Below are 27,909 nucleotides of genomic sequence, written 5' to 3' on the forward strand. Positions count from 1 at the left end.
TGCTTTTTTTTCACTGATATTTCTGAAAGTCATCCCCTCTTTTCGATTGACTAGCCTTAATTTAAACCTTTGCCACTTCCATTTTGACGATGGACGCAACGACAAAGACGTCACGTTTTTTGGGGGGTTTTTTTTCACATTCTTTTCCTCCTTTGCGATGCGGGTTTGAGCCTGCCTGCCTACTACTGCTTGTATTTTTTTGCTCAACATACACCTCCAAACATCCGGGCATCCTAGCTAGTCTCTAATAATGACAAAGAAAGAAGCAGAAAAAAGACCCTCGTCATAATACATCGTCATTGCTTTACTTCCCTTTATTCTCTTCCATATCTGACTAGCACCATGTAAGCTCGTGTTGCAGTATGTTTGTTTATCAAGACAAGACCATAGTAAAAATGATCTTTTAACGAATAAATGTTTGAGAAATTGTATTGTTTATTTTACTGTTTTATTTGTTTTTCTAATTTTCTTATGTTTCTATATTTTTTAGGGAAAGAATTAGCATATTCTATTCAAGATGCTTTCAAACGGATTTACTGTGGATGACATCAAGACTTTGGGCATTTAAGAGAATTGAATCTTTTATTTAAATCATATTCGTTTATTAACTGACTTACCCAACAACTATCATCTGTTTTAAGTCCTCAGTTTAACGGAGGAAGCTAATATTTTATTTAAATTCTTATCAGAAAAAAAGGAAAAAATTATGGCCAGAAGGAGTGCGTCCCATAGGTCCAAAATGGAAATACAAATGTATGAACTGACTTACCAAAAGATTTGTCACCTGTTTTAAGTTGAACTGCTTGATGTGAGTAACTTAGTATTTTATTTTCATTCTTAAGAGAAAAAAGGAAAAAATTATGGCCAGCCGGAGTTCGTCCTATAGGTCCGAAAGGAAATACCAATGTAAATTCTGTACAAAAAGTTTCACTCGTTCAAGTGTGCTCACAGATCACATCCGTGTACATACAGGTGAAAAACCATTTCAATGTAAAACTTGTCTGCGATCTTTTTCGCAACTGGCAAATTTGACGAGGCATTACAAAGTTCACGCCAGTGTGGTACGAACGTTCAGATGTAAATATTGTGATGAGACATTCCCTCATCTTGCATCTCTTCTAGTGCACGAGTCTACACATGCAGCAGAGGAAGACATCACTCCTCTTGCATATCCTGCCGTTTCATTTAGTAACCAAACTGCTGTACGTTCATCTTTAAATGCAGATTCTATTCAAACTGAAAATAGTGCTCACACAAATGTAAATAGCATAAGCGCCAACACTTGTTTCAATAATTCGAACACCATTTTAGTGTCTGATGAAAGTGAAGATTCTTCGTCATTTGACCAACAAATCAATGAAACTTATGAGAATTCATCATGTCCAAGAGATAAGTTGGAATTGCCAACAGACGTGTCTGCTGATTCTGCAAAATATTCTGATGATAAACTCAAAAGAGAGAATTCTTCATTTAAGCTTTCTTTAAAAATCCCAACTGAGGAAGTTCAGGTGATTGAAATTAAACCCGATATTTCGCCTTTATCCGTTACAAATGACAAATTGTTATCAGTAAATAAAACGATAAACATTGCAGAAAGTTTCAATGCTCAAATATTACAGAGGTCATCATCCAATCAAAGCGATTCGGCAGATTGCCCAAATTCCAAGAACTTTGATTTCTATGAAAATACAGAGAATCTTTCTGGAAATATCCAGTATTTTAAATCTGAAAATGATCTTCATTTTGAAAACAATGATCTGAATGTCATTCCTAACTCATCTGCAGAGTCAAGGTCATTGGATGATTCTTCTCTTCCAGGAACTTCCAGTTCGTTTCATTTTGACCATTCTCATTCTTTCATTGATTCTTTCAATTCTGAGAATGATGACATCAGAAGAAATAGTTCCGATTTGGGACAGTTAAATATTTGCCATTCTTCAATTATGAAATTAAATCAAGGTGAGGAATTGGTGATTGAGAATCAAAGTAAAAATGATCCAAGAAACGAGGATTATAAAGTGATTCCGCATGAGATGCCTGTGAATGATCAAATTGAAAACAATGATTCTTTGATAAATAAAGATTTTGTGTCAAGTGATATCATCTTATTGAATCCACCAAGTTCTCCAAAGTCAACATCACAACCAGCAAATCAATTGACATATTTAATTCCACAAGAGAATCAAGTTATTTTGGATTCTCTTAACAAATCTTCAATTTCTGAAAACTCTCACAATGGAAACGATGAAGATGTTTTTATAACACGATGTGACTTGATTTCGCGAAAGTCATTTCAAGAAGAAAACAATTATCAAATCCAAAGTGAATTCAATAGAATCGAAGAATTCTCAGTGGAAAGAGTTTCTGAAGATGTTTCAATTGTTATAGAGTCTGTTTTTTCAATGAAAGAAGATGCGGCCGAGAAATCCTTGCTCTCTTCAGCAGATGCTAAACATTTGGAGACTAGTGATGAGATGAAGAGAAGAAATGATGCTGAAATGATAAATCTTGTTGATTTCTCATCAGATAAATTCAAGTGTGATGAACAACTTAATTGGTCAGTTCCTTTGGTGGACATTCAAGAAATAACAACACAAAAAGTGGACAATGCAGAAACTACTTTCAATAATGAAGAAACAGGAATTGAAGCCAGTATTCTAAAAGAAGCTAATTTGATTAACACTAATATCTTGGACACTAACACTTTAAAAACCGAATTTCAGCAACAGGTTTTAGACTTGGCACCATATTCCCAAGAAATGACCAAAAATCAAAGTAAAGGTGAAAAGTACACTTGCAAATTCTGTGATAAAAGTTTTTCACAAGGCCGTGTTTTGTTAAAACACATTACAACTCACACGGAGGGAAAGACGCCATTTCTGTGTGACCTTTGTCGGCAGCCATTTTCTCAGTTGACTAACTTGAATGAAAAGAGGAATGGTCACTTCAGGAATAAAATGTTACATTGTCAGTTTTGTCAAAGAACTTTCGCTTGCTCGTTTCAACTTTTGAATCATTTGAAACATCATGCACGATCAATTGAAAGAAACATTAAAATCTTGGAAGATAAAATTGAAAGAAGAAAAACAGACGGAAAAGTTCTTGTAAAAAGAACGGAGAAAATTCGTAAGAAATCTTTAGACGTTGGAACATCAACGAATAAAAAGCATGTGCAACAATATGTACAATTATGTAAAAAGAATGCCAATCAAGAAAATGATCCAAATTCTTCAATTTCTGATTGTCAGATTAACACAATTCTGGCAGAAAATGACGAGAATGTGAACCCTCAATATCTTGGTAATAGAGAACGGAAAAAAAATCTGCTCAATGAAAAGGGCGTTAATTCTGTTGAAGTCTGTGAAAATTTGACAATCAACTCTTCATCTGATTCTGTTGTTGATAACATGAGCGTTGGAGAATGCTTTCAACCATCAAACAAAACTTACAAGGAAGAGAACACGACTGAAATTCCAATTTTATTTAATTCTTCTAATGAACAGAACAATATTAAAATTAATTTTGAATCTTTCACAAAGCAGTTTACACCCGAAAATAATTTATCTTCACCAAATATGTTAGAAGATTCCAGAACAACAAATAAATCACTTCAAAATTCCTTGCTTCAAAATCAACCAATCGAACAGGTATCCCAAATTGAATACATCGAAAATCTCCCGCAACATAACCCAATGCCTGTTTCATCGTTTTCTGCTTCTCCTCAAAATGTTTCTTTGGGTGATTTTCAAATTAAATCGGAATTTCCTTTAATACCTGAGAATATCGATACTATACGAACAGATTGCAGTTCAACAACAGGAATAAATTTCCAAAATGATGAAAATAAAACGGAAGCTATTTTTGAGACATCTAAATGTGTGGCAGGTTCATCATATAATGGTTCCTCTTCATACGAGGCTCCAAAATCTGGAGAGTTCCGCTGTAAATTTTGCAACAAATCCTTCAGCCGGAAATTCATCCTCATCAAACATCTCCGAACTCACACTGGAGAGAAACCTTATAAGTGTGAGTTTTGTCCGAGGTTGTTTTCCCAATTGAATAATCTTAACCAACATCGGAAATCTCACATGTCGCTTCGATCATTTCCATGTAAAATGTGTTCCAGCAGGTTCCAAAGTATTTCCGAACTGAATGCGCACAATAAAAAACTGCATGTCGGCATGAAACCATATGTGTGCAAATTCTGCAGCAAGATGTTTTCACGCTCCAGCGTCTTGCGTGAACATATTCGAACACATACTGGAGAAAAACCATATGTTTGTGAATTATGCAATCGCGCTTTTTCCCAATCGACAAATCTCAACCGACACATGAAAGTTCATGTTCCAGGTCGGGTTTTCCGCTGTCGAAATTGTAGTTACACTTTCAAACAGTATTGGCATTTCAAAAGACATATGAAAACACATAATAACTCTGGGAGAACGTCAAACGATGAAGCATCTATAAGGAAAAGCAACAAACCGTATCCACGTGCTGTCCTGCAAATCAATTCCAGGTGGACTAAAACTTCAGATGATATAATTGATAAAATACCTGCCGGTAATGAAAATGACACAAGTAAAAGTAATGGTTTACTTGAAGAGAAAACTGAAAACCTGGAATCAAACAATGATTCTGCTTTTGTAGCTGGAATTTATAAAGACACAATTCAGTGCGATGTTTTAAAAACTTATTCCTTGCAGGATTATTCAAATATCCAACCATTTCAAGAAACTGTTTCAAACATTGCTACACGGACACCAGCGAATTTTTCAGTGAGTGGTCAGTTATTTCCTGCTACTAACAGCTCTCCTTTGCCGCATCTTGCGATGCGGTCAGTTGCAACTCCCATGCAATTAGTACCAAATTTATGCCACAAATCTTTCCAACAAAATTCAGGTCATATCCCACCTGCACAAGGAGACAAATCCGCATTTAACAAAGTCCAATCAAGGCAGCCATTTTTGTTAACTTCTGTTCCAAACCAAACGCAGATTAATAAATCTTTTAGTTTGGTAAAAAGAAATAACAATTTCATTCTTGAAAATCAGGAAACTGTTGATGAATCTCTTAAGAATGAAGATGCCAGAACTTTGGTTAACCCTGTCAATTCATTAAACATCGTCAACGTTAAATTGGAACCTGATGATGTAATTATAGAAAACCGATCGGAAGTCGTCCCTAAAGTCAATCATTTTGATTCTGTTTACAGAAGTCAATCTGCGGCTCCCGTTAAAGAATTTCCTTGCATTTTTTGCAACAAGTTGTTCCATCACAGCCAGGTGCTGTGCAGGCACTTACGCAGCCACCACAAATCCGAAATGATGCTGTCGTCAACTTGTCAGATGTGCCATGTTTCATTTCCTGATTCTGACGCCCTTGTCAGACATCGTAAAACATGTTCCCAATTGATGCTACCATATTTCTGCAATCTCTGCAAAGAAAAGTTCCCAAATTCTTCAGAGCTCAATCAGCATCGGCAAAGAAAGCATTCTGGAGGAGTAAAGCGTTATTCTTGCCGCTACTGCACCAAAGTTTTTGCTCGGAACAGTGTGCTCACAGAACACATACGTACCCATACCGGCGAACGTCCGTTTGTGTGTGAGTTGTGTTTGCGTCCGTTTTCGCAAGCTACAAATTTGAAACGGCATCAAAAAACCCATGCTAAGGACGGCTCTTTTGCATGTCAATATTGCAAAGAAACTTTTAACGAGTTTACACTTTTATCCAGGCATCTTCGTCTGCATGTCGAAGAACGGAAAATTAACAAAAATTATAACGTTGAGCAAAATAGAATGAAGTCAAAGACAAGGCTATTTACCATAAAGGCATCTCCAATCGCTCAGGTTGCACCAAGAGAAGCATCGGAGACTTTGTCCGACAGTGACGTCAATAAAAATAATAATGTGCCTTTTTCAAACATAAAGACACAAATGGGGGCAATAGTAAGCAACTATGATATAGAAAATATTGCTGATGAAGTTGTCTTGGCAACAAACAAATCTAGAATATCTGAAGTCGGTACCATGAATGATCAATGCCAGACGGCTTTGAGATTGCCTGATGTAACGAGGACCACTTTTCGGGCAACTGAGATGGAACAAATTGCTCCAATAGTGGAAGAATCAAGTTTACGTTACTGTTTTTCAGAAATAGATGCAGGAGAAAAGAGTAGAATAATACACAAAGATGATTCATCCGTCCGCATTGCTCGTAAAATGCAAAATGGAACCTCTAATGTTCCCGTCAGTTCATCACAAGCCATTTTATTGGACACAGTTTTCCATGACCAGTCCATAAGGAGAAATTCTTCGGACATGTCAAATCAACCACCTTTAATCAACACCGTGAAAATAGAGGATAACGAGTTGGACCGAAATAACATAGATGCTCAATCGTATGATGTCGGTAACGTCTTTAAACAGCAAATCATTCCTTCCATCACTCCGACCGCAAATGTTAGGCTACACACTTTCATATCCTCTGCTGAAAGAGAATCTGATAGTTTTATAAATAAACCTTACCAAACTCTTGATTTTGAAAAGAAACGGCAATTAAACAGTCATATATCTACCAATTCATTACGAAATGCAAAAATATGTTCCACGAAAACAAACGTGTCACACGTCTGCAAATTCTGCAAGTGCTCTTTTCAGACCTCGCGGCAATTATTGTACCACCAGCAGCTGAAACATCCGCGGAAGAAGTCGCACCAATGTAAATATTGTAACCGCTTCTTTGCTCGCACGAACGTCCTGACGGAACATATTCGAACGCACACAGGCGAGAAACCTTTTGTCTGTAACACATGCGGGAAGGCCTTTTCTCAACTGACGAACCTGAAGCGGCATCAGAAGATCCACGATCGGAAAGTCATTGCGTGCCGATATTGCAAAACTGTTTTCACGGACTATTCCCTGCTTTTGAAACACATGAGATCTCACGGAAAGTCCCAAGAAAAATACCCAAAATGTCCAACCTCTAACGTGCATGCGCCTTGTAATATTTTAACAAATGTTCCAGATGGAATCAAGCACATGTCACCCCAGTTGGATGGAGTCAATACTGAAAATAAAAAAGACACTTCAAATTGTGTGTCTGATATTAAATCTCCCTTTGGTAGCAATCTGGAGCATGAGCAGATTTTTACTCCTAACTCTTCTTCCTATTCGGATTCCTTGGATATTGGTTATTCGACAACTCATGTCCATTCTCGTTACTTTTCAGAAGTAAAAAAGCATCGCTATACTCAGCACGATAGGTTGTCTGAGATTTCCACTTGGCCGTGGAAGACCGAGCTCACAGATAATATTGAACTGATTCCACAATCAGAAGTTGACGAATCTGTAGAAAGAGTAACTAATGATTTGATCAGCGGCAAGGATGGACAACCTAAAAAGGAGGCTCAACATCGCATCAGCTCAAATGATAGTCAATTAAACAAGTTTAGCTCGTTTCATATTTCCTGCTCAAATTCTGTAAACAATGCAAAAAAATATTCTTGTCAATATTGCAAAGACTCTTTTCTTCAACTCGCTGAATTGCATGCTCACATGGCCGTTTGCAATGATCGGGAGAAGCGTCATAGATGCAAATACTGCAACAGGGTCTTTGGTCGTTCAAGCATCCTGAAGCAACATGTCCGAATCCACACTGGCGAAAGACCATTTAAGTGTGACCGATGTTCGATGTGCTTCACGCAGTCGATTCATCTCAAGCGCCACACAAAAAAGCACGGCGTAGATGACAATCAAAAGAAATCTAATCTCAGATCTTTCCCTCATGGTCTCCATAAACAGTTTGGTTATTATAGAAAATCAACATTACGGAAATATAACAAAAAGTCAATTCCAGAAAAATCCTCTGAATCGAATACGGAAATCATATTTTCTCCTTTGTCAAATCCACATTCAACCGATGAATTATCTGTTAATGTTTCACAAACACAATGCGACTCTGTACAGACTATATCGGATAAACCGGTTACTGTCAATTCGAGAAGCACATCGAATGATACAGAATTAATTTTATCGGAATTAAATTCACTGAAACAACAGTCTAAAATCAATGATTCTGATATTAATCCGTCATCGTCAAAAAATGAAAAAACAAATAGAGCAGACAAAGTTACCGTCTCGCTACAACCAGGAATCTCTGCTATAACAGCAGACTCTAATTTTAGACCGACAGCGGAAACGATCAATCCTTCTAATAGAGTGCCGTCTTTTAATGAATCGATTGATTGCAACCGTTATACTTCTGATGAGCAACGAAAATATTCTTCATCTGCCAAAAAACTGCATGTTTGTAAGATCTGCAAGGAAGTGTATGCTAATCGATCGCAGTTAAGTGCTCATTTTAAAAGCCATTCAAAGAGATTATTTCAGTGCACGTTTTGTGAGAAGGGCTTCACTCGATCGAGTGTATTGACAGAACATATTCGAACTCATACGGGGGAAAAGCCGTTTAATTGCATTCATTGTCGACGTTGTTTTTCGCAATTGACAAACTTAAAACGGCATTTGAAAGTGCACAACCGCCAGTACGAGACAGATTCATCAGACAGACGGACAAGTTAAAAACAGGGTTATTTCCCCTGCAGAATTTTATAAAATGACAGATAACATACTTCCTAATTTTCAGCATGGCTGCTACTGGAAGCAAATCAGTTCCTGCACTTTTATTGTTCTTCAGTATTTCTATTGTGAAGCAATTTATCGAAATAAAATATAATGAGAGGACATTATTAAAAAAATATACAATAAAAATTAATAAAATTATAAAAGGATAAAAAAATAACATAATTAGTCTTTATTTGCACTTTTAATAACAAGATTAAAAAAATAAATGTTTTTATTTGATTTGAAATTTTATAAGAAATTATAAAAATTACGTTTTTTTTTTAAGTTTAATAAATCAAAGAATTTTATTTAAATTTATATAAATATATTTATGAAAGTAAAAAAAAATAAAATTATTGAAATCAAAATAATAAAATTTCAAACATTATAAAAAATATGTATCTGATAACATAATATTCACAAAATAGTTCAAAAAGATGTTAAAAAGTGTTTTCAATAATTCTTTAAAAAAGAAGAGCACAAAAAGTGTTGTCAATAATTGTCAAAAAAAAAAAATAATTTCAATAATTCTTAATTAAAATAAGACCGAATTACACTTTTCAATGATTATTAAATAAAAAAAAAGAACCATCGAAAAAGCGTAACATAAAAATGGTACATGCACAGGCAAGATATATTTACATGAGAGAAAAACGTGAAGGAACTAATTTGCCTTATCACCACTTCCGGTAACAGACATGCCGGAAGTTAGGAAGTACGTTAGCTGACTATAACGATAGTGCTTATTTAGATTTTCACTTATAATGAAAATTTTAACTAAAGAAAATGCAGAAAAATCTTTATGATGTACATACTCATTACAGAACAAAGACAGCATATTCCAAAAATCACGAATTTAAGCAAGTAGTTTTTATTTTTTATTTAAGAAAATCAAATGTTATAAATTGCTCGATACGAGAGAAACTGTTCGCCATATTGATTGTAGTTATAATTCATCCCTGCTTACCTCCCCTTAACAACCTCTCCAGAAGCAAGGACTCTCAATGACTGCTGAAAATACTTAATTGCTAAAAGTTGTAAAATTTAATTTTGTTAAATAACACACAAATTTATTTGATCAATTTTTGTGATTTTTGGAACATGACATCTTCATGCCATGACAAGTAGGTACACCATAATAGTTTTTCTTTATTTTTGGTTTCCTAAATAAGTGCAAGTTTAAATCAGTACAAATACTACACCACCACCCTCAAAAAAAGAGCGCAATGAGGTGATCTTTAGGAGGGTGATGTGACCACAGAACACATACTACACGACCACCCCTAAACGGCAAATATTCTCTATTGTGCTTCCGATTTTTTGAGATAAGGATTGACTAGTCCACCCCAGATTTCAGGTCACTTGCAAAACCCTAAACTTCAAAAGAAATTCATTTAATTAGCATTCACGGCTAATTGGTGCGTTACAGTGCAACATTAACAAATTTGTTAGCTTAACCTCATACGTTTCTAATCAAATTATAAAAAAAACTTGTTTGGGAAAAAAATAAAATAACTTTTGTAAATATGTAATTTGTATGTGTTTTTATCGACTATTATTTTTTTATGTCAAGTGGAAATGCAGAAAAGTTGTTTGGAACAAAGATGGTATATTCCAAAAGTCACATAATATTTTTTTTTTTTTTACACAGTGATCACCACTTATCAAGGCCCGGAAACCACTCAGGGATAAGGGTTATTGCAAGTACATTACGTTAGTGTGGAGATTTGATGAAGTGTTTACTTAAGGGGGCGGTTCATTAGGAATTTGTTAACATTGGACTTGAGGACATCCAAGTTGTCGTCCGGTGGGAAGCCGGCAGACGGAACAGAGTTCCACAGGCGTGCAGTTCTAAGAAAGAAGCTTTGTTCATGGAATCCGCGTTTTGATTTAGATACAGATATAGAGTGGGGGAAATTTTTCACAGTGGATTCAGCTAGACGGGTGTTTTTCGTGAAAGATTTGTGAGGGGGGACCAGAGATTGGAGTTCAGACGAGCACCTGCCATGGAAATAACGATAAAACAAGGATAGGCTCGCAACGTCTCTTCTGTGGGAGAGAGGTTGCAGGGTAGAGAAAAGAGCATCCCCCACTAAGCCACAAAGTCTATTTTGTATTCTGTCAAGGCAGGATAGGCTGTTTTTAGCAGCTCCTGCCCAGATATGGCAACAGTATTCCATCCTTGGACGTACTTGGCTTTTATATAGATAGAGAATATGATCTAGTTTATTTTATATTTAAGAAAATAAAATTTCATGACTTGCTCGATGCAAGAGTAACCAGTCACCATATTTGATTGAATTTGAAATTCATCCTTGGTTATCTCTCTTCTAAAAACCTCTCTGGAAGCTAGTAAAAATACTTAATTGCTAAAAGTCGTAAAATTTGATATCCTTAAAAAAAAACTACTTGATCAATTTTTATGATTTTTTTTCATGCTGTGTCAAGTAGGTACAACAAAAAGTTTTTTCTTTATTTTTGTTATCCTAAATAAGTTTAAATAAGCATCAATACTACACTATCCCCTCCAAAAAAAAAGGGGGCAATAAGGTGATCCCTAGAAGGATAGTATGACCATAGAAACCATACTACACAATCACCCCTTAATAAACACTAAAACAACAAATATTTTCTATTTTGCTTCCAATTGATTATTTTTTGTTTTTGTTTTTTACATAGGCATCACCACTTATCAAGGCCCAGAGGCCACCCAAGGATAAGGGTTAAAGAGTGTACAGTAGAAATTGGACAATATAGTAACCGTTACTAATGGAGATTTGGTAAATTTGTTAACTTATATGGAACGGCTCATCAAGAACTTGTTTACGTTAGACTTGAAGACAACCATATTGTAGTCCACTGGAAAGCAGAAAAACGGAAGACAATTCCACAGGCGTGCAGTTCTAAGAAAGAAGCTTTGCTCATGGAATCTACGTTTAGGTTTAGGCACAGATAAAAAGTAGGGGAAATTAGTGATAGTGTTTTCAGCTAGACGGGTGTTTCTTGTGAAAGTTTGGCAAAGGGGGACCATAGAATAGAGCTCAGCCGAGCACTTGCCATGAAAATAACGATAAAGCATAGACAAACTCGCAACATCTCTTCTGTGAGAAAGAGGTTGCAGGGAAGAGAAAAGGACATCCCCCACAAGACTACGAAGTCTATTTTGAATTCTATTAAGGCAGGATAAGTCCTTTCTAGCAGCTCCTGCCCAGATGTGGCAACAGTTCTCCATCCTTGGACGTACCTGGTTCTTATATAGATAGACAATTGCATCAGCAGTGAGATATCTACTGGATCGATAGAAGGATCCCGTTATTTTTCCAGCGGCCTTGGCAACGGATTTAATCAATTATTCGTATTATTTGGATTCTTAAGATTACTGTTCTCATCTTAAGTATTATTTTCACAATGTTTCGGTTGATGCAACCTTCGACCTTTATCTAGCTGCACGGAATTTCAAACGGAACTCTTTATTTAATCCACAGGAGAGTAGAAAGAAAAGACTATTTTTAAGTCGGGATTTTTCCGATTTTTGATACTTATAGGATGAATTCCTGCACAATACATATCTAAGAACACTGTCAGACATATAAATTATCTTTGCGTGAAGTTTGCAAAAGATAGGGTCAGATTTCGAACTTATAAAATTGGCAAAAAAGGTTGTGTGTATGTATATTCATCCACAGTGTATATACATATATACATTGTAGATGCATCTTCAATTTGAAAGTTTCACAGGCACCACAACAAATGACTGTCTCTTCTACAAATTGTGTGTATTGGATTGTTTTTCTTTTCTATTCATGTTAAATTCATTTAATCGTACCCATCATCATCATAATCAGTGAGGATTTGTGCCGTTGTGGACCTGTCTTTAATTTGAAAGTTTCACAGGCACCGCAACAAATGACTATCTCTTCTATGAATTGGATTGTTTTTCTTTTTTATTCATTTAATCGTGGCCATCATCATCATCATCATCGTCATGATCATTAAGGATTTATGCTGTTTGGAACGCATCTCCAATTTGAAAGTTGCACAAATACCGCAACTAATTTCTGTCTGTTCTACAAATTGTGTTAGTTGGATTGCAATGTTTTTATGCATGTTAAATTCATTTAATCATAGTCATCATCATCATCATCATCATTGTTGCCGTCATGAACTCTCCTTCATGTATATTCTAAAATATTTTGAAATAACAGCAAGGGAAGATTTGATTCCAAATATTTCTCATATTTTATATCCCCTCTTTGGTTTTCATACATAAAGTAAATTTTACAGTGTATAAGGATTATTTCATACTGGAGATATTCATAATTGTACTCTTTTTCCAAAAGAGAGAGATATAACATATGAGAAATATTTGCTGTTATTTCAGATCATTTGGAATCATAGCAGTAAGTTTTAGTCTCCTCTCCATCAAAGCCAGAGGTTTCGGAGAAATATATATAAATATATATATATACATGTGCAATAAAATTACAAATATATAACATCAAACAATTTCAACATGGCGATACCCTCAGTCTTGTGTTCTGCACACCTTTTTTTGTCTATATTTAATCTTTCTCTAAGGTCATCAGATCTACGTCTGTCTTAAAGACTCACATTACACATCCACTGTATCGAGCTTGTTCCACAGAAACAATTTCACTTAAAATATTAGTAATCTTCACGTGGTCTTTCTTGAACGTACCCAATGTCTTTCTCAAAACAATTCTGACTAGAAAGATATTAAGGAAACGAATGTCAACAATAATTGGATTCCTACGAAATGAATGAAAGATGCTTAGCAACAACAGCTTCAATTATCAATTTTTGATACTTATCAGAGGTATTCTGATACAAAACCTATCTACCAGGCACATAAGGTATATGTGTGTGAAATTTTTTTAAAATCGGCTCAATCGTTTTGGAGTCTATAGAAAACGAACTCACACACACAAAGTGCCTTTTATATATATATATATATATATATATATATATATATATATATATAGATGCCCTTACTGGGACAAAATTGTAGGTATGGAATATTTACTATCATCTAGAAGATGATCGTGGTTAAAGAGTAAATGATATGGGCTGACAACCTGGATATTCCAAGTTCAAATCCAGTTCGTTCCAGAGAAACACTTTCACTGAGAATGTTAGTAGTCTTCACTTGGTCTCTCTTGGACATACCTAATGTCTTTCTGAAAAGAATTCTAACTAGAAAGATATTAAGGAAACGAATGTCAACAATAATCATTGGATTCCTACGAAATGAATGAAAAGTTACTCAACAACAAGAAACATCATCATCATTATCTGTTTATCGTCGATTCTTCTCTTTCTCTCATGTTTTCCTTGGCCTTCCCCTGTAGACTGACCCTGATACCTCAACTGTTTTACATCTACTAACGCAAGAAATCTCATCATATTGTTCTGTACACATCTCCCCATATTGTACGGATTTTAATCTTCCTCTGAGCTCATAAGATCTAAGTCTGTCTTTAAAACTCATGTTACACGTCCATCGGATTGTTCTCATATCAGTTCTCTCCATGCAACGCACGTCCTCAAAAATAAAAAAATGTAAAAACTTAAGGAAAAAAAAAAAGAAAGACAAACAAAAATGAAAACAAATTTTGTTAAAATATACATGAGGCTTTATTCCAGATATTTTTCAAATAATTTACGACAGAAGTAAAATGACAGAAAGAAAAACACAGAAAATAATCAGTTACAAAGACAGTTTTACAATATTTGCATGAGACGTATTTATGATGAGAGTTCTTCTGATTTGAGAAAATACACTGTATTTACTTTACATTTTTCCACCTCACTACTCACTTGACAACTTTTAAAGGTTTTCGGGTATACTGAAAACAAATATCACATTTAAATTTGGCATATACAAGTAGTTTTCTGGATATTAAGACTTTATTATCCAATGCAATCCCACTGGTGGCCATTTTTTTCTCAACTGAAAAAGTACTAATACGCATGGGTGTTACAAAACACCTTATCCTCGCCAATGGTAAAAGCCACTGACATTTATTAAGTTACGTATTTGTAAAAAAAAAAATATCTTAATATCTAAAAAAAACTACTGTCTGCACAAAATTTAAATGTGATATTCATTTTCAGCATACCCAAAAACCTATAAAAGTCATCATGTTGCTGGTCCTGTGCAGTTGTAGGAGGTCCAGCCTCCCAGGCTTTGCCTTCTCCCTTTGAGAATGTGTTAGTTCATTGCTAATCACCTGATGGAATGCCAACGGAGCTCCCCAGGCATTTTTTGCAGGCCAAAAGGCTCTTTTTCTAGGATGCTAATTATTTGATTCTGTTTTCTAATCCTTGTTCCACATCTTCCTGCTTCAGAGATCAAGAAGTGTGTCCAAATGAACTTACAATGGAACCCCGTGATACAATGGCCCTAGGATATGTTTTTTCAGGTTATGAAATAATAATACAATGTTTTTCTGGACCCTGGTTATGGTATTTGCCCCGCCTTACGGTGTTATTTATAATGTTATTTGATTATATACATGTGTACTATATACTGTACTGTATTTTGTTACTAATTTTCAATGGTGTATAACGCAAAAAAAGCAGACCCTACCTCCCAAAAAATAAAATATGTTCTGGTAAAAAACATACAACCTACAAAGTCGACAAATGTACAAATTTACTTTGATAGAATATTTTTGGAGATATTGTTATCTGTTATACGGCATATCAACCCGAATAGAAGCAGCCAAATATATTTATATTTCCAGTGTAATTAAGTTGCACAGGGGTAGAAAATGAAATAAATAATCTGCAGAGTGAACCAATGCACAAAGATTGAAAGAATATTTTTAGGGTACTGTTGTTTGTTTTACAGCATATCACAGAGTTTGATGGGGGCATTGCTGCCTGTTTTTGCTTTATTTAATGCCAAAATAAATTTTTTAAAAAACTTACAAAGGATTTTTTAATTTAAATTTGGTTACATTTATAAATTTTTGAGGTGAGGATTGATAATTTGTATTATTTGAACCACTGTTCTCATCTTGAGTGTCATTTTCACAACATTTCAACCAATGTAACTTCCAATCTTCAGAGGTATCTTGTATTAATGGTTTGGTTTAGTTTGATTATTTTATGGCATATCAACCCGTTTTGGGTTATTCAATACCGAATCCAGTTATTTTGAAGAAGGTTTTTTTTATTCTCCAAGCTATTTGTATCTTCAATGGCTACTTTGTAATGTTTAGTTTGGTTGTTTTATAGTGGATTTTATCGTTTTTGTCCCCTTCCCTGCAGAACATGAATGAGCTTTGGGAGGAAAAAGGGTTACAGTATTAATGTTTGGTAAATTTTAAGTCAGGATTGGTTTATTGGTTGGTTGTTTTTGTTTTACGGCATATCAACCTTTTTCGGGTTATTTAATGCCGAATCCAAAGATTTTGAAGAAAAATTTTTTAATAGAATATATTTGTTGTTTTCAAGTCATTTTCTATTTAACCCATAGTTGGGACCCTAAAAGGTACTACCACTCCGGGTCAGAGTGGACCTGGGAGCAATGGTAATTAAAGGGTGGCTCCACACTCCTCAAAGCCCACAAGCTGGGGCCTCACCACTGGATATAGTTTAAGGTCATATCCAGGACCCCCATTGAAGGACTTTTACCCTCTGCAGGGGGCCAGTTGGTGTATTCTAATGCCCCACCAGCAGGGCTGTTTAAGTCAGGAAACCAGTCAGGAAGTGGAGAAGATAGAAAGAAAAAGGGGAATTGGGAAGAAGAAAAAGGGCAGAAAAGGTGGATTGTTGTTTTTGGTTTTGCAGAACATAATTAAGTTTTGCAAAAGGAAGTAGCAAAACGAAAAGCATCAATGTCAGAGGCATTTCGTCTCAGGAAGCCAATATCTTCAGACACCCTGATCTGGTAGCACCAGTGTAGTGATGGGACGATTCCAATATTTTTTCTTGAGTCTGACACAATTACGGCTTCTGAACTAAATTTCCAATTCTGATTCTGATTCTTTATGAATCTCTAAATATTTAATTATAAAATCATTATTTTGTCCCAATTACCGTAAAAACACATTTTAAATGTGCATATATTTTACACTGTTGGAGAGACTGATCTATAGATTTTAGTTTTACTAAAAGTTTAAATCGATATTTATTTTGCTTTTATTACTATCAGCAGTGGAAGATTTCGTTTTAAACAGAATCAAATAATGAAAAATATAATTACAGGAATCGTTTTTGGCATCGGAAAACGTGAAAAAAAATGTTCAGATTTCAATACCGATTCCGACACCCCAAAAAGTTTCAATTTTTCTGATTCCCGATTCTGATTCTAATTAATCGTCCCAGCACTAGTATCCTGTCAAACTCAGGAATCTGCACAATATTTAGGACGGAACCCTTCCTTTAATCTATGGGGTAAGCATGCTTTTGTTCTCCAAAGACGTGTAGCATAACGGATAAAGTACTACATAAAATTCAGTTCTAAGTTACACTCTTCTGAAGGCTGAAGGTTCAATCCTCAGTGTAGGCGGTATTAAGAACACAATTGCAAATTACTGAAGACTTCTATCCAGTCATGGCTGATGGAACGGAAGCATTCTACCTCCGTGAATTATGTTGTATTTCTGCTGTGTTTAAAAGAATGACATCACAGTGATATATGTAAATATCACAATATATCTTTATAGACAGTGATGGATGATTGGTTCTTAGAAGAAAAATGTATGCACAGAAATTCGATGGGCTGATTCATCTTGGGCCCAAATAATCAACCAAATCTGATATCCATTTCAGATTATTATTATGTAACCATATGTGATCACCTGAAACACTCTCTTGGGATAGCATTTTCACTGTAGCCACACCCCTAGGGTGTTTTATTCAGCTGTTGACATTTCACTGAATTGACCTGACTTCGGTTTCACTTGATTACACCTGTGTAATCTTTTGCCGAAAATGACTTTTTAAACACTCAACATTTAACTTATCTTTTTGACAATTGATCATGTTTGTGGTTTCTTCCCATGCAGGTGCCTGTGTAAAGCTCATAATTTTTATTCAAATGACCTTTTGGTACATTTGATAATTATTTTATGCTGTTTTTTCATTGAGCTAGGTGCATACTTTTGTCAAAATGATTTCTCGATCCACACTGCCCAGGTTTTAAATAAGATGACAGGTTCATGATTTTTATTCAAATGACGTTTTGGTACATTTGATAATTATTTTATGTTGTTTTTTCATTGAGCTAGGTGCATACTTTTGTCAAAATGATTTCTCAATCCACACTGCCCAGGTTTTAAATAAGATGACAAGTTCATGATTTTTATTCAAATGACGTTTTGGTACATTTGATAATTATTTTATGTAGTTTCCTGCATATCTTCGCCAATTGCACCTCTTTTTGTCAAAATGATTTCTTGGTACACGCGGATATTAAACAATAATTTTATTCCCGAGCAGTATGCACATGAAGATGCATCGAAAGATGACTCATTTGGCTGAAAGTTGCTCTGCAATATTTGCATGTAAAACTACCGTCTCTAATGTGAATTTTCTGATGACGCTTCAAATTTGCTGCTTGTGAGAATGAGCAGTGGCACCATCCGCAGACAAAGGGTCTCTCACCTGTATGTGTTCGTATGTGATTGGTGAGCACGTTATTCTTGGAAAACGATTTGCTGCAATAGCGGCAAGAAAAAATCTTTACTCCTCCAGAATGCTTTCTCTGCCGATGCCGATGGAGCTCTGAAGAATTTGGGAACTTTTCCTTACAGAGATTGCAGAAATATGGCAGCATCAATTGGGAACACGTTTTACGATGTCTGATGAGGGCGTCAGAATCAGGAAATGAAACATGGCACATCTGACAAGTCGACGATAGCATCATTTCGGATTTGTGGTGGCTGCGTAAGTGCCTGCACAGAACTTGGTTGTGATGGAACAACTTGTTACAAAAAATGCACGGAAATTCTTTAACGGAAGCCGCAGACTGACTTCTGTAAACGGAATTGAAACGATCGACTTTAGGGACGACTTCCGATCGGTTTTCTATAATTACATCATCGGGTTCCAATTTAACATCGATAACATTTAATGAATCGACAGGGTGAACCAAAGTTCTGGAATCTTCATTCTTAAGGGATTCAACAATTTTCTGATTTTCAAGAGTGAGAATTCTACTGTTTTGGTGGCTGGAATTGATTTGCGGAACAGTATGTGGATACAGATTTTCAGCTTTCTCTTCGAGTAATCGGTTATTTTTCCTTGTGTTATTTTTATTACTGTCCGGTATTTTAGAAATTAAATCATTCAAAGTTTTAGTCCGTCTGGAATTGATTTGCAGAACAGCACGTGGATACGGTTTGTTGCTTTTCCTTATAGATGCTTCATCGTTTGACGTTCTCCCAGAGTTATTATGTGTTTTCATATGTCTTTTGAAATGCCAATACTGTTTGAAAGTGTAACTACAATTTCGACAGCGGAAAACCCGACCTGGAACATGAACTTTCATGTGTCGGTTGAGATTTGTTGATTGGGAAAAAGCGCGATTGCATAATTCACAAACATATGGTTTTTCGCCAGTATGTGTTCGAATATGAATTTTCAGGACGCTCAAACATGAAAATTTCCGGCTACAAAATTTGCAAATATGCGTTCCTGTGCCAATATGAAGTGTTTCATTGTGCGCATTCAGTTCGGAGATACTTTGGAACCTGCTGGAACACATTTTACATGGAAATGATCGAAGCGACATGTGATATTTCCGATGTTGGTTAAGATTATTCAATTGGGAAAACAACCGCGGACAAAACTCACACTTATAAGGTTTCTCTCCAGTGTGAGTTCGGAGATGTTTGATGAGGATGAATTTCCGGCTGAAGGATTTGTTGCAAAATTTACAGCGGAACTCTCCAGATTTTGGAGCCTCGTATGAAGAGGAACCATTATATGATGAGCCTGCCACACATTTAGATGTCTCAAAAATAGCTTCCGTTTTATTTTCATCATTTTGGAAATTTATTCCTGTTGTTGAACTGCAATCTGTTCGTATAGTATCGATATTCTCAGGTATTAAAGGAAATTCCGATTTAATTTGAAAATCACCCAAAGAAACATTTTGAGGAGAAGCAGAAAAAGATGAAACAGGCATTGGGTTATGTTGCGGGAGATTTTCAATGTATTCAATTTGGGGTACCTGTTCGATTGGTTGATTTTGAAGCAAGGAATTTTGAAGTGATTTATTTGTTGTTCTGGAATCTTCTAATATATTTGGTGAAGATAAATTATTTTCGGGTGTAAACTGCTTTGTGAAAGATTCAAAATTAATTTTAATATTGTTCTGTTCATTAGAAGAATTAAATAAAATTGGAATTTCAGTCGTGTTCTCTTCCTTGTAAGTTTTGTTTGATGGTTGAAAACATTCTCCAACGCTCATGTTATCAACAACAGAATCAGATGAAGAGTTGATTGTCAAATTTTCACAGACTTCAACAGAATTAACGCCCTTTTCATTGAGCAGATTTTTTTTCCGTTCTCTATTACCAAGATATTGAGGGTTCACATTCTCGTCATTTTCTGCCAGAATTGTGTTAATCTGACAATCAGAAATTGAAGAATTTGGATCATTTTCTTGATTGTCATTCTTTTTACATAATTGTACATATTGTTGCACATGCTTTTTATTCGTTGATGTTCCAACGTCTAAAGATTTCTTACGAATTTTCTCCGTTCTTTTTACAAGAACTTTTCCGCCTGTTTTTCTTCTTTCAATTTTATCTTCCAAGATTTTAATGTTTCTTTCAATTGATCGTGCATGATGTTTCAAATGATTCAAAAGTTGAAACGAGCAAGCGAAAGTTCTTTGACAAAACTGACAATGTAACATTTTATTCCTGAAGTGACCATTCCTCTTTTCATTCAAGTTGGTCAACTGAGAAAATGGCTGCCGACATAGGTCACACAGAAATGGCGTCTTTCCCTCCGTGTGAGTTGTAATGTGTTTTAACAAAACACGGCCTTGTGAGAAACTTTTATCACAGAATTTGCAAGTGTACTTTTCACCTTTACTTTGATTTTTGGTCATTTCTTGGGAATATGGTGCCAAGTCTAAAACTTGTTGCTGAAATTCGGTTTTTAAATTGCTAGTGTCCAAGATATTAGTGTTAATCAAATTAGCTTCTTTTAGAATACTGGCTTCAATTCCTGTTTCTTCATTATTGAAAGTACTTTCTGCATTGTCCACTTTTTGTGTTGTTATTTCTTGAATGTCCACCAAAGGAACTGACCAATTAAGTTGTTCATCACACTTGAATTTATTTGATGAGAAATCAACAAGATTTATCATTTCAGCATCATTTCTTCTCTTCATCTCATCACTAGTCTCCAAATGTTTAGCATCTGCTGAAGAGAGCAAGGATTTCTCAGCCGCATCTTCTTTCATTGAAAAAACAGTCTCTATAACAATTGAAACATCTTCAGAAACTCTTTCCACTGAGAATTCTTCGATTCTATTGAATTCACTTTGGATTTGATGATTGTTTTCTTCTTGAAATGACTTTCGCGAAATCGAGTCACATTGTGTTATAAAAACATCTTCATCGTTTCCATTGTGAGAGTTTTCATAAATTGAAGATTTGTTAAGAGAATCCAAAATAACTTGATTCTCTTGTGGAATTAAATATGTCAATTGATTTGCTGGTTGCGATAGTGATTTTGGAGAACTTGGTGGATTCAATAAGATGATATCACTTGACACAAAATCTTTATTTATCAAAGAATCATTGTTTTCAATTTGATCGTTCACAGGCATCTCATGCGGAATCACTTTATAATCCTCGTTTCTTGGATCATTTTCACTTTGATTCTCAATCACCAATTCTTCACCTTGATTTAATTTCATAATTGAAGAATGGCAAATATTTAACCGTCCCAAATCGGAACTATTTCTTCTGATGTCATCATTCTCAGAATTGAAAGAATCAATGAAAGAATGAGAATGGTCAAAATGAAAAGAACTGGAAGTTCCTGGAAGAGAAGAATCATCCAATGACCTTGACTCTGCAGATGAGTTAGGAATGACATTCAGATCATTGTTTTCAAAATGAAGATCATTTTCAGATTTAAAATACTGGATATTTCCAGAAAGATTCTCGGTATTTTCATAGAAATCAAAGTTCTTGGAATTTCGGCAATCTGCCGAATCGCTTTGATTGGATGATGACCCCTGTAATATTCGAGCATTGAAACTTTCCGCAATGTTTACGGTTTTATTTATTGATAATTTCTTATTTGTAATGGATAAAGGCGAAATATCGGGTTTAATTTCAATCACTTGAACTTCATCAGTTGGGATTTTTAAAGAAAGCTCAGATGAAGAATTTTCTCTTTCGTGTTTGTCATCAGAATATTTTGCAGAATCAGCAGACACGTCTGTTGGCAATTCCAACTCATCTCTTGGACATGATGAATTCTCATAATAAGTTTCATTTATTTGTTGGTCAAATGACGAAGAATCTTCACTTTCATCAGACACTAAAATGGCGTTCGAATTATTGAAAAAAGTGTTGGTGCTTATGCTATTTACATTTGTGTGAGCACTATTCTCAGCTTGAATAGAATCTGCATTTAAAGATGGACATACAGCAGTTTGGTTACTAAATGAAACTGCAGGATATGCAAGAGGAGTGATGTCTTCCTCTGCTGCATGTGTAGACTCGTGCACTAGAAGAGATGCAAGATGTGGGAATTTTTTCTTACAATATTTGCATTCAAGCGTTCGCCGATCACTGTGGATCTTATAATGACGCCTCAAGTTGTTCATCTGCGAAAAAGATCGAAGACAAGTTTTACATTGAAATGGTTTTTCACCAGTATGTACACGGATGTGTTTTGTGAGCACGCTCGACCAGCTGAAACATTGCGAGCAGAATTTACATTGGTATTTCCTCTCGGGATTATTGGACGAACTTCTGCTGGCCATAATTTTTTTCCTTTTTTTTTCAGATAAGAATAAAAATAAAATATTAACTTCCTCACGACTGCCAGTTAAACTGAAGACTTAAAACAGATGATTGTTTTTGATGAGTCAGTTAATAAATAGGTATCATTTTAATAAAATAGATTCAATTCTCTTGTATATGTGTCCGACATCTTGATGTTATCAATGGTAAATCTGTTTGAAAGTGTTTTCAGTAGAATATTCTAATCCTTTCCCTAAAACATAAAAAATACATAAGAAAATTAGGAAAACAAATTAAACATTAAAATAAATATTACAATTGCTCAAACATTTATCCATTAAAAGATGTTTTGGTACTTACTGAAATAATAATGTTATTATTTCGAAAGCCATTCTTAACATGGGGAGGGTGTTTTGTAAGTATTCTGTGCTCCCACCTAATGATTTAATAAAAAAAACAGATATCGTGAAACTTGAATTTAACCTGAAAAAACTATTTAAAAATAGCGCGGTACCAAAAGTACATAAGCACTCTTTATTCTGATCTTGTCTTATTATTAGAGCTGAGTAAACCGAGCATGGTGCTAGTCAGATATGTTTTTTGAGTCTGCTCAAGCAGAATTTACATTAGAATTATTCAATGCTTTCCGGCTGATCAATTTTTTTTTCTTTTAGTAAACAACAGATAAAATATTGTTAACCACTCGCCTCTTACCAGAACTTGAGCAGGAGGCAAGAATGTTGGTTAGTAAAGTGCTGTTGTCATAAGTTATATATATATATATATATATATATATATATATATATATATATATATATATATATACCACAAGAAAGATATACTAATAGCATTTCAGCCCGGTGTTGCTCGGGTGTTTGGATGTGTATGTTGAGCAAAAAAAAAAAGCGGTCAATTTTTTTAAACTTTAACCCCTATTATGACCCCTTAACATTTATTGTTTTGGACTCAAATCTAGTTATTAAGTTAGATCCATGTCCAAGGAACCTATATCTAAAATTTCACATGTTTAGACCCAAAATTGTTGGAGGAGTTTGGTAGAGTTCTCAAAGATCAAATCGTTGAACTTTGACCCCTTAACAGCCAAATTTCCGGCCGCAAAACGTATCACAAATCTGCATATCTCTTCTTTGTACTGGACAAATTCCGGGTTCAAATGACGGCGGTTCTTGTGCACATCCCATTAGAACAATGGAGCGTTGTTCATCAATTTATCCCTCGCACAAAACACAAACGTGTGACTGCTTGCTTCTTTCATGATCATCACAGGCATCCCACTGTAGATTTCTGTCAATTTGCAACATTTTCGTATTAAACAAATACAAACTTAGCATATGTTGTTCCCAACAAATGCGGACTTGTTCATTCATTCTTAGCCACTTCAACCCCCCTCCCACTTATGCTGACTGGTTACAACGAGTCCATACAGTGATGGGGGCAGAGAGATTACCATAACAATATAAACTAACGAAATCAAATTTAGATATCATCGAAAAGTTAAAAAAAAAATTTATGAAAATATCCATTTGTTTTTACATACGCGTTTGTATAAAAGAAAACCAGTTCAAATACTCATCCCACAACGGCTTCTTAATAATGAAAGACACATATTACAAAAGAAAAACAAATTTCATTAAAAATATTATATTTTTAAAAATACTTACGTAAGTGAGGAAACTTGTGTTCATTGCTCTCATCGTGTACATTGTGAGTTCTTTGGCTAAATCGATATATCTCTTTTTAAATCTTTTCGGTTTGTTTTGTCTTGGAACGATGCCGGTGCCCCTTTGATGAATGACGCATGCGCAATCAATGCGAGGACGACGACAGCGAAGAAAGTGGGTTTAATTGTGACAAGATACACTGCAAGAAAGAAAAGAACGAGATGCCGTTAATAAACATTGAAAACAAAAGTTATAGAAATAATAATAATAATAATTGTGTATCATGGGGGATCCACCTTCCCTAAATAGGGAGGATTGGTTTGGTTGTTTTTGTTTTACGGCATATCAACCCTTTTCAGGTTATTAGTGCCGAATCCAAAGATTTTGAAGAAAATTTTTTTAATAGAATATATTTGTTGTTTTCACGTCGGTTTCTATTTAACCCATAGTTGGGATCCTAAAAGGTACTACCACTCCGGGTCAGAGTGGAGCTGGAAGCAATGGCAATTAAAGAGTGGCTCCACACTCCCCAAAGCCCACCACTGGATATAGTTAAAGGTCATATCCAGGACCATAAATAGGGAGGAGGATTCTAAATTGAGTGAATGAAAAAAAAATTGCTGTGATCAACTCATGCATGGAACACAATGGAGACTTGTTAGCTTTCAAAGGTTTTATTTAGAGAAAATTTTGTTTATGGGGAAAGACACTAATCTAATTCTCATTACTTTTTTTTTTTTTTTAACTTTGGGATTGAGAGACGCAAATGGCATCATCGGGGTGATATTAGTTTTGTTTTTCTCTCCATTGTTCAGAATGTGTGTTGTCTATCTCTCACTTCTCAAGTCCGACTGTGTAGAAACTCTATTCTCTTTCCTGAACACATGATGTAATTTCTACGCAATATCATTCGACACAACTTTCTACAGGGTGGAATGATAAAAGTGTCACCCTAAAGAAAACAACGCGACAGTTTTATATTTTAAAACTTTTATTGCAAAAATCAATTCAGGTCACTTGATTATGTAGTAGAGCTGACATCTATTTAATGTAGCCGCCTTCAGCCTCAATCACTACCTTGATACAGGTCCGGAAATGGGAGCATGCCTTTTTTACAAGAATTGGCAGGAGCTTTGCGGATGGTGGAAATCAGGCTGGCTTTGGTGTTATAGGAGGTCATGTTGGTGATGTTCACAATGTATGACCAAATGAAGTGATCCAGCGCGTTCAGGTTGAGGGAGGAAGGGATCCAGTGAGAGAAGGGTACAAAGTTGTCGCACTTCTTCTAAGCCAAGTCTGAGACTCTTTGGACTTGCGGGACGGGGCAGAGTCCTGCTGCCACACCCAGGGTCTGCCAGCAGCCACCTGTTTTCACCAGTGACCATAACCGTGACCGGAAATTGTTTTCATCATCTTGGGCAATGGGCACGTTCCTGTTATTCATGGCAATGAGGGTGCTGGCAATGGTCCTGTTGTCATAACTTGGATCAGTAGAGAGCATGAGTTGTACAGCGGCGCATCTCCGATCTCGCTCGTTGAACATTGTGTCACTTTCAGACATGATAGAAGGCTCCTATTATTCTTGGGGTTTGTACACAACTGGCCAACTAGTAGATGGTCTGCAACAAAAAAAGAAAACGTGTTTTCATCAAACAGAAATGGAATCATATCGTCTTTTCTAGGGCGACAATTTTATCATTCCACCTTGTAATATGTTTCTGTCTAGGGAGTCAACCTTTGAACCCTCGCATCAATCACGCTAGCTGCACTGAGTCTATTTCCGTTTGCCACCAGGTTATCCTAACATGTACTTATTGTGACCCTCACCAAAATTCATACTAGTTAACATAATCTCTATTTACTGGTGTAGGGTTCGAATACATAACAATTTGGACACGATTACTGTTCTCATTGCTATCCTGTCTCTCTTATTCACTCATATTAGTCTTTACATATGATTATAAAAGTTTTGTAAGTTGGATCTGGTATAAATTATGATAAATTCGGTTGATATTCTAAATACTGCTGTAACCTCTCCTATGGAAGATTTTCATTTTTAACTGTGCCATTAATTAGTCTCAAAGTTGATTTAAGAAATGAAAACACCAAACTGGAATTGGAAAATGAAACGAAATTAAAAAAAAAAAAAAAAGGGGGGCCAGGGGCTAAATTCACGAAATCTGGCTTAAAAACGTTGAGTGGTTCTAAAATGGGTGATCGATTTACTAGAATGTTGCATTAGAATTAGAGCACCCGCCCCTTACAAATATTTAAATATTGACATTTTTAATTAATTTATTTATTTTTTGATAATCTGGTAGATTAATATCCATTCGATAATAATCCTCTGAAAATATTGAAAAAAAAAAAAAAAAGAAGAACTAAAAAAAACGTATACCTGCCTGCTATCCACTAGCACAAACCCATGGATAAAGACGCATTACAAATAAGTATTTACACACACACACACACACACACATATAATTAAATTTATATTTAGTTTAATAAAATTTCAATGCAGTTTACAGACCATGCTAAGTTTTAGATAGGGATTTCAAGTTAAATTCAATTTTTACAGTATCTTTTGTTTATTAAATTGTTAGATGAAAGCACAAAATAGTTAATAAAGCGCCTCGCCTCTCCCCAGGTTAAGAATGGCTTTCAAATAATGTGAGCAGTAAAATAAAATAAAATCCTTTCCTTAGAATTTTATTGATCTTTTTTTGGTAAATTTTTACGACGTGCCCCAGCGTAATATAAACAACCCACCCTACCCATGTTAAGAACGGCTTTCGGAATACCCCCCCCCCCAACCCCGAAAGCCGTTCTTAACATGGAGTGATTGGGGGTGTTTATATTACGCTGGGGCAGGTCGTAAAAAATACCCTTTTTTTCGGGGAGGGCAGGGGGCAGGTCGTTAAAAAAATACCCTTTTTTTTTCTTTTTTTATAACGTAGGTGGGCATTTTTTTTTTTTTTTTTCTGAGGACAAAATTAAAAATCACGAACGAAAAAAAATAAACTGTCTGACGTTCCACTTTAAAATCAGAAAAAAGAAATTTAAAAAAGCAAAGAAAAAGACAAATAAACTTACTTTCTTACAAAAAAAAGGGTCAAATTTCATTTCTAAATGCAGCAGAAAAAAGAAAAACAAACAAAAATAAACGCATTTTATCTCCGTTTAATAACATAATAATATTTTGAAGTGACCGGTGTCAACCCTAAAAAGTCCCTTAACAAAATATGTCCCGGCATGTGTTATGTTAATGTAGTTTTATCGTTTTTACTTTCTTTATTTGCTTCCCAACGCAGGAAGATGTGACACAAGGCCTGAAGGTGGAGGAGAGAAGCAAACTCAATGCACCATAGGCGGTGCACTCTGCTCCTACAAAAGTAACCAGCGCAGTCTTGTCGGCATTTCCCATTAGGGGCGCTCCAGTCGACCAAAAGAGAGAAGGTACAGCCTGAAAGAGTTCACCCCCAAAAAACTCGAGTATAATTCCAAGAGAAATATTATGAAAAGGAGAGAGAGAGTTTAGAAGGGTCCTCTTTTACACGTGATTGCTCCGCGCTAATAAATTTCTTAAATAAAAGACGACGGTTTACTGACAAAATCCCATTCAGTGTGAACAATTAT

General features: G+C 35.3%; 2 protein-coding genes across 4 annotated transcripts in view; one reads left to right on the top strand and one right to left on the bottom strand.

Annotated features, from left to right (window-relative positions):
* Positions 1-27,909, top strand: part of LOC145252545 (uncharacterized) — a 76,837-nt gene that overhangs the window by 13,974 nt on the left and 34,954 nt on the right. Inside the window, exon 2 of one of the 2 annotated variants that reach the window (XM_080112097.1) lies at positions 491-13,592. The exons of the other annotated variant lie outside the window; for it this stretch is intronic. Within the exon in view, the coding sequence (XP_079968223.1) occupies positions 861-8,579 (7,719 nt within the window). The 5' untranslated portion in view covers positions 491-860 and the 3' untranslated portion in view covers positions 8,580-13,592. Of the gene's footprint in view, positions 1-490; positions 13,593-27,909 lie in introns of those variants that run through there. 2 annotated transcript variants of the gene reach the window in all.
* LOC145252546 (uncharacterized) lies at positions 14,258-27,585 on the bottom strand. Of its 2 annotated transcripts, XM_080112098.1 has the most exons (3): positions 27,367-27,585; positions 24,274-24,472; positions 14,258-22,844 (listed from the first exon to the last, which is right to left on the bottom strand). In XM_080112098.1, exon 3 carries the CDS (start codon positions 22,609-22,611, stop codon positions 18,079-18,081), a length of 4,533 nt encoding a protein of 1,510 aa, XP_079968224.1. In that variant the 5' UTR covers positions 22,612-22,844; positions 24,274-24,472; positions 27,367-27,585; the 3' UTR covers positions 14,258-18,078. The 2 variants fall into 2 exon arrangements, 1 of the variants encoding a protein (XP_079968224.1); XR_013863615.1 differs by lacking the exons at positions 14,258-22,844; positions 24,274-24,472 and adding an exon at positions 24,875-25,892.

Source organism: Euprymna scolopes, chromosome 29 (genome assembly GCF_053919585.1).
Source record: "Euprymna scolopes isolate OS-2025 chromosome 29, ASM5391958v1, whole genome shotgun sequence".
NCBI lineage: Eukaryota > Metazoa > Mollusca > Cephalopoda > Sepiida > Sepiolidae > Euprymna > Euprymna scolopes.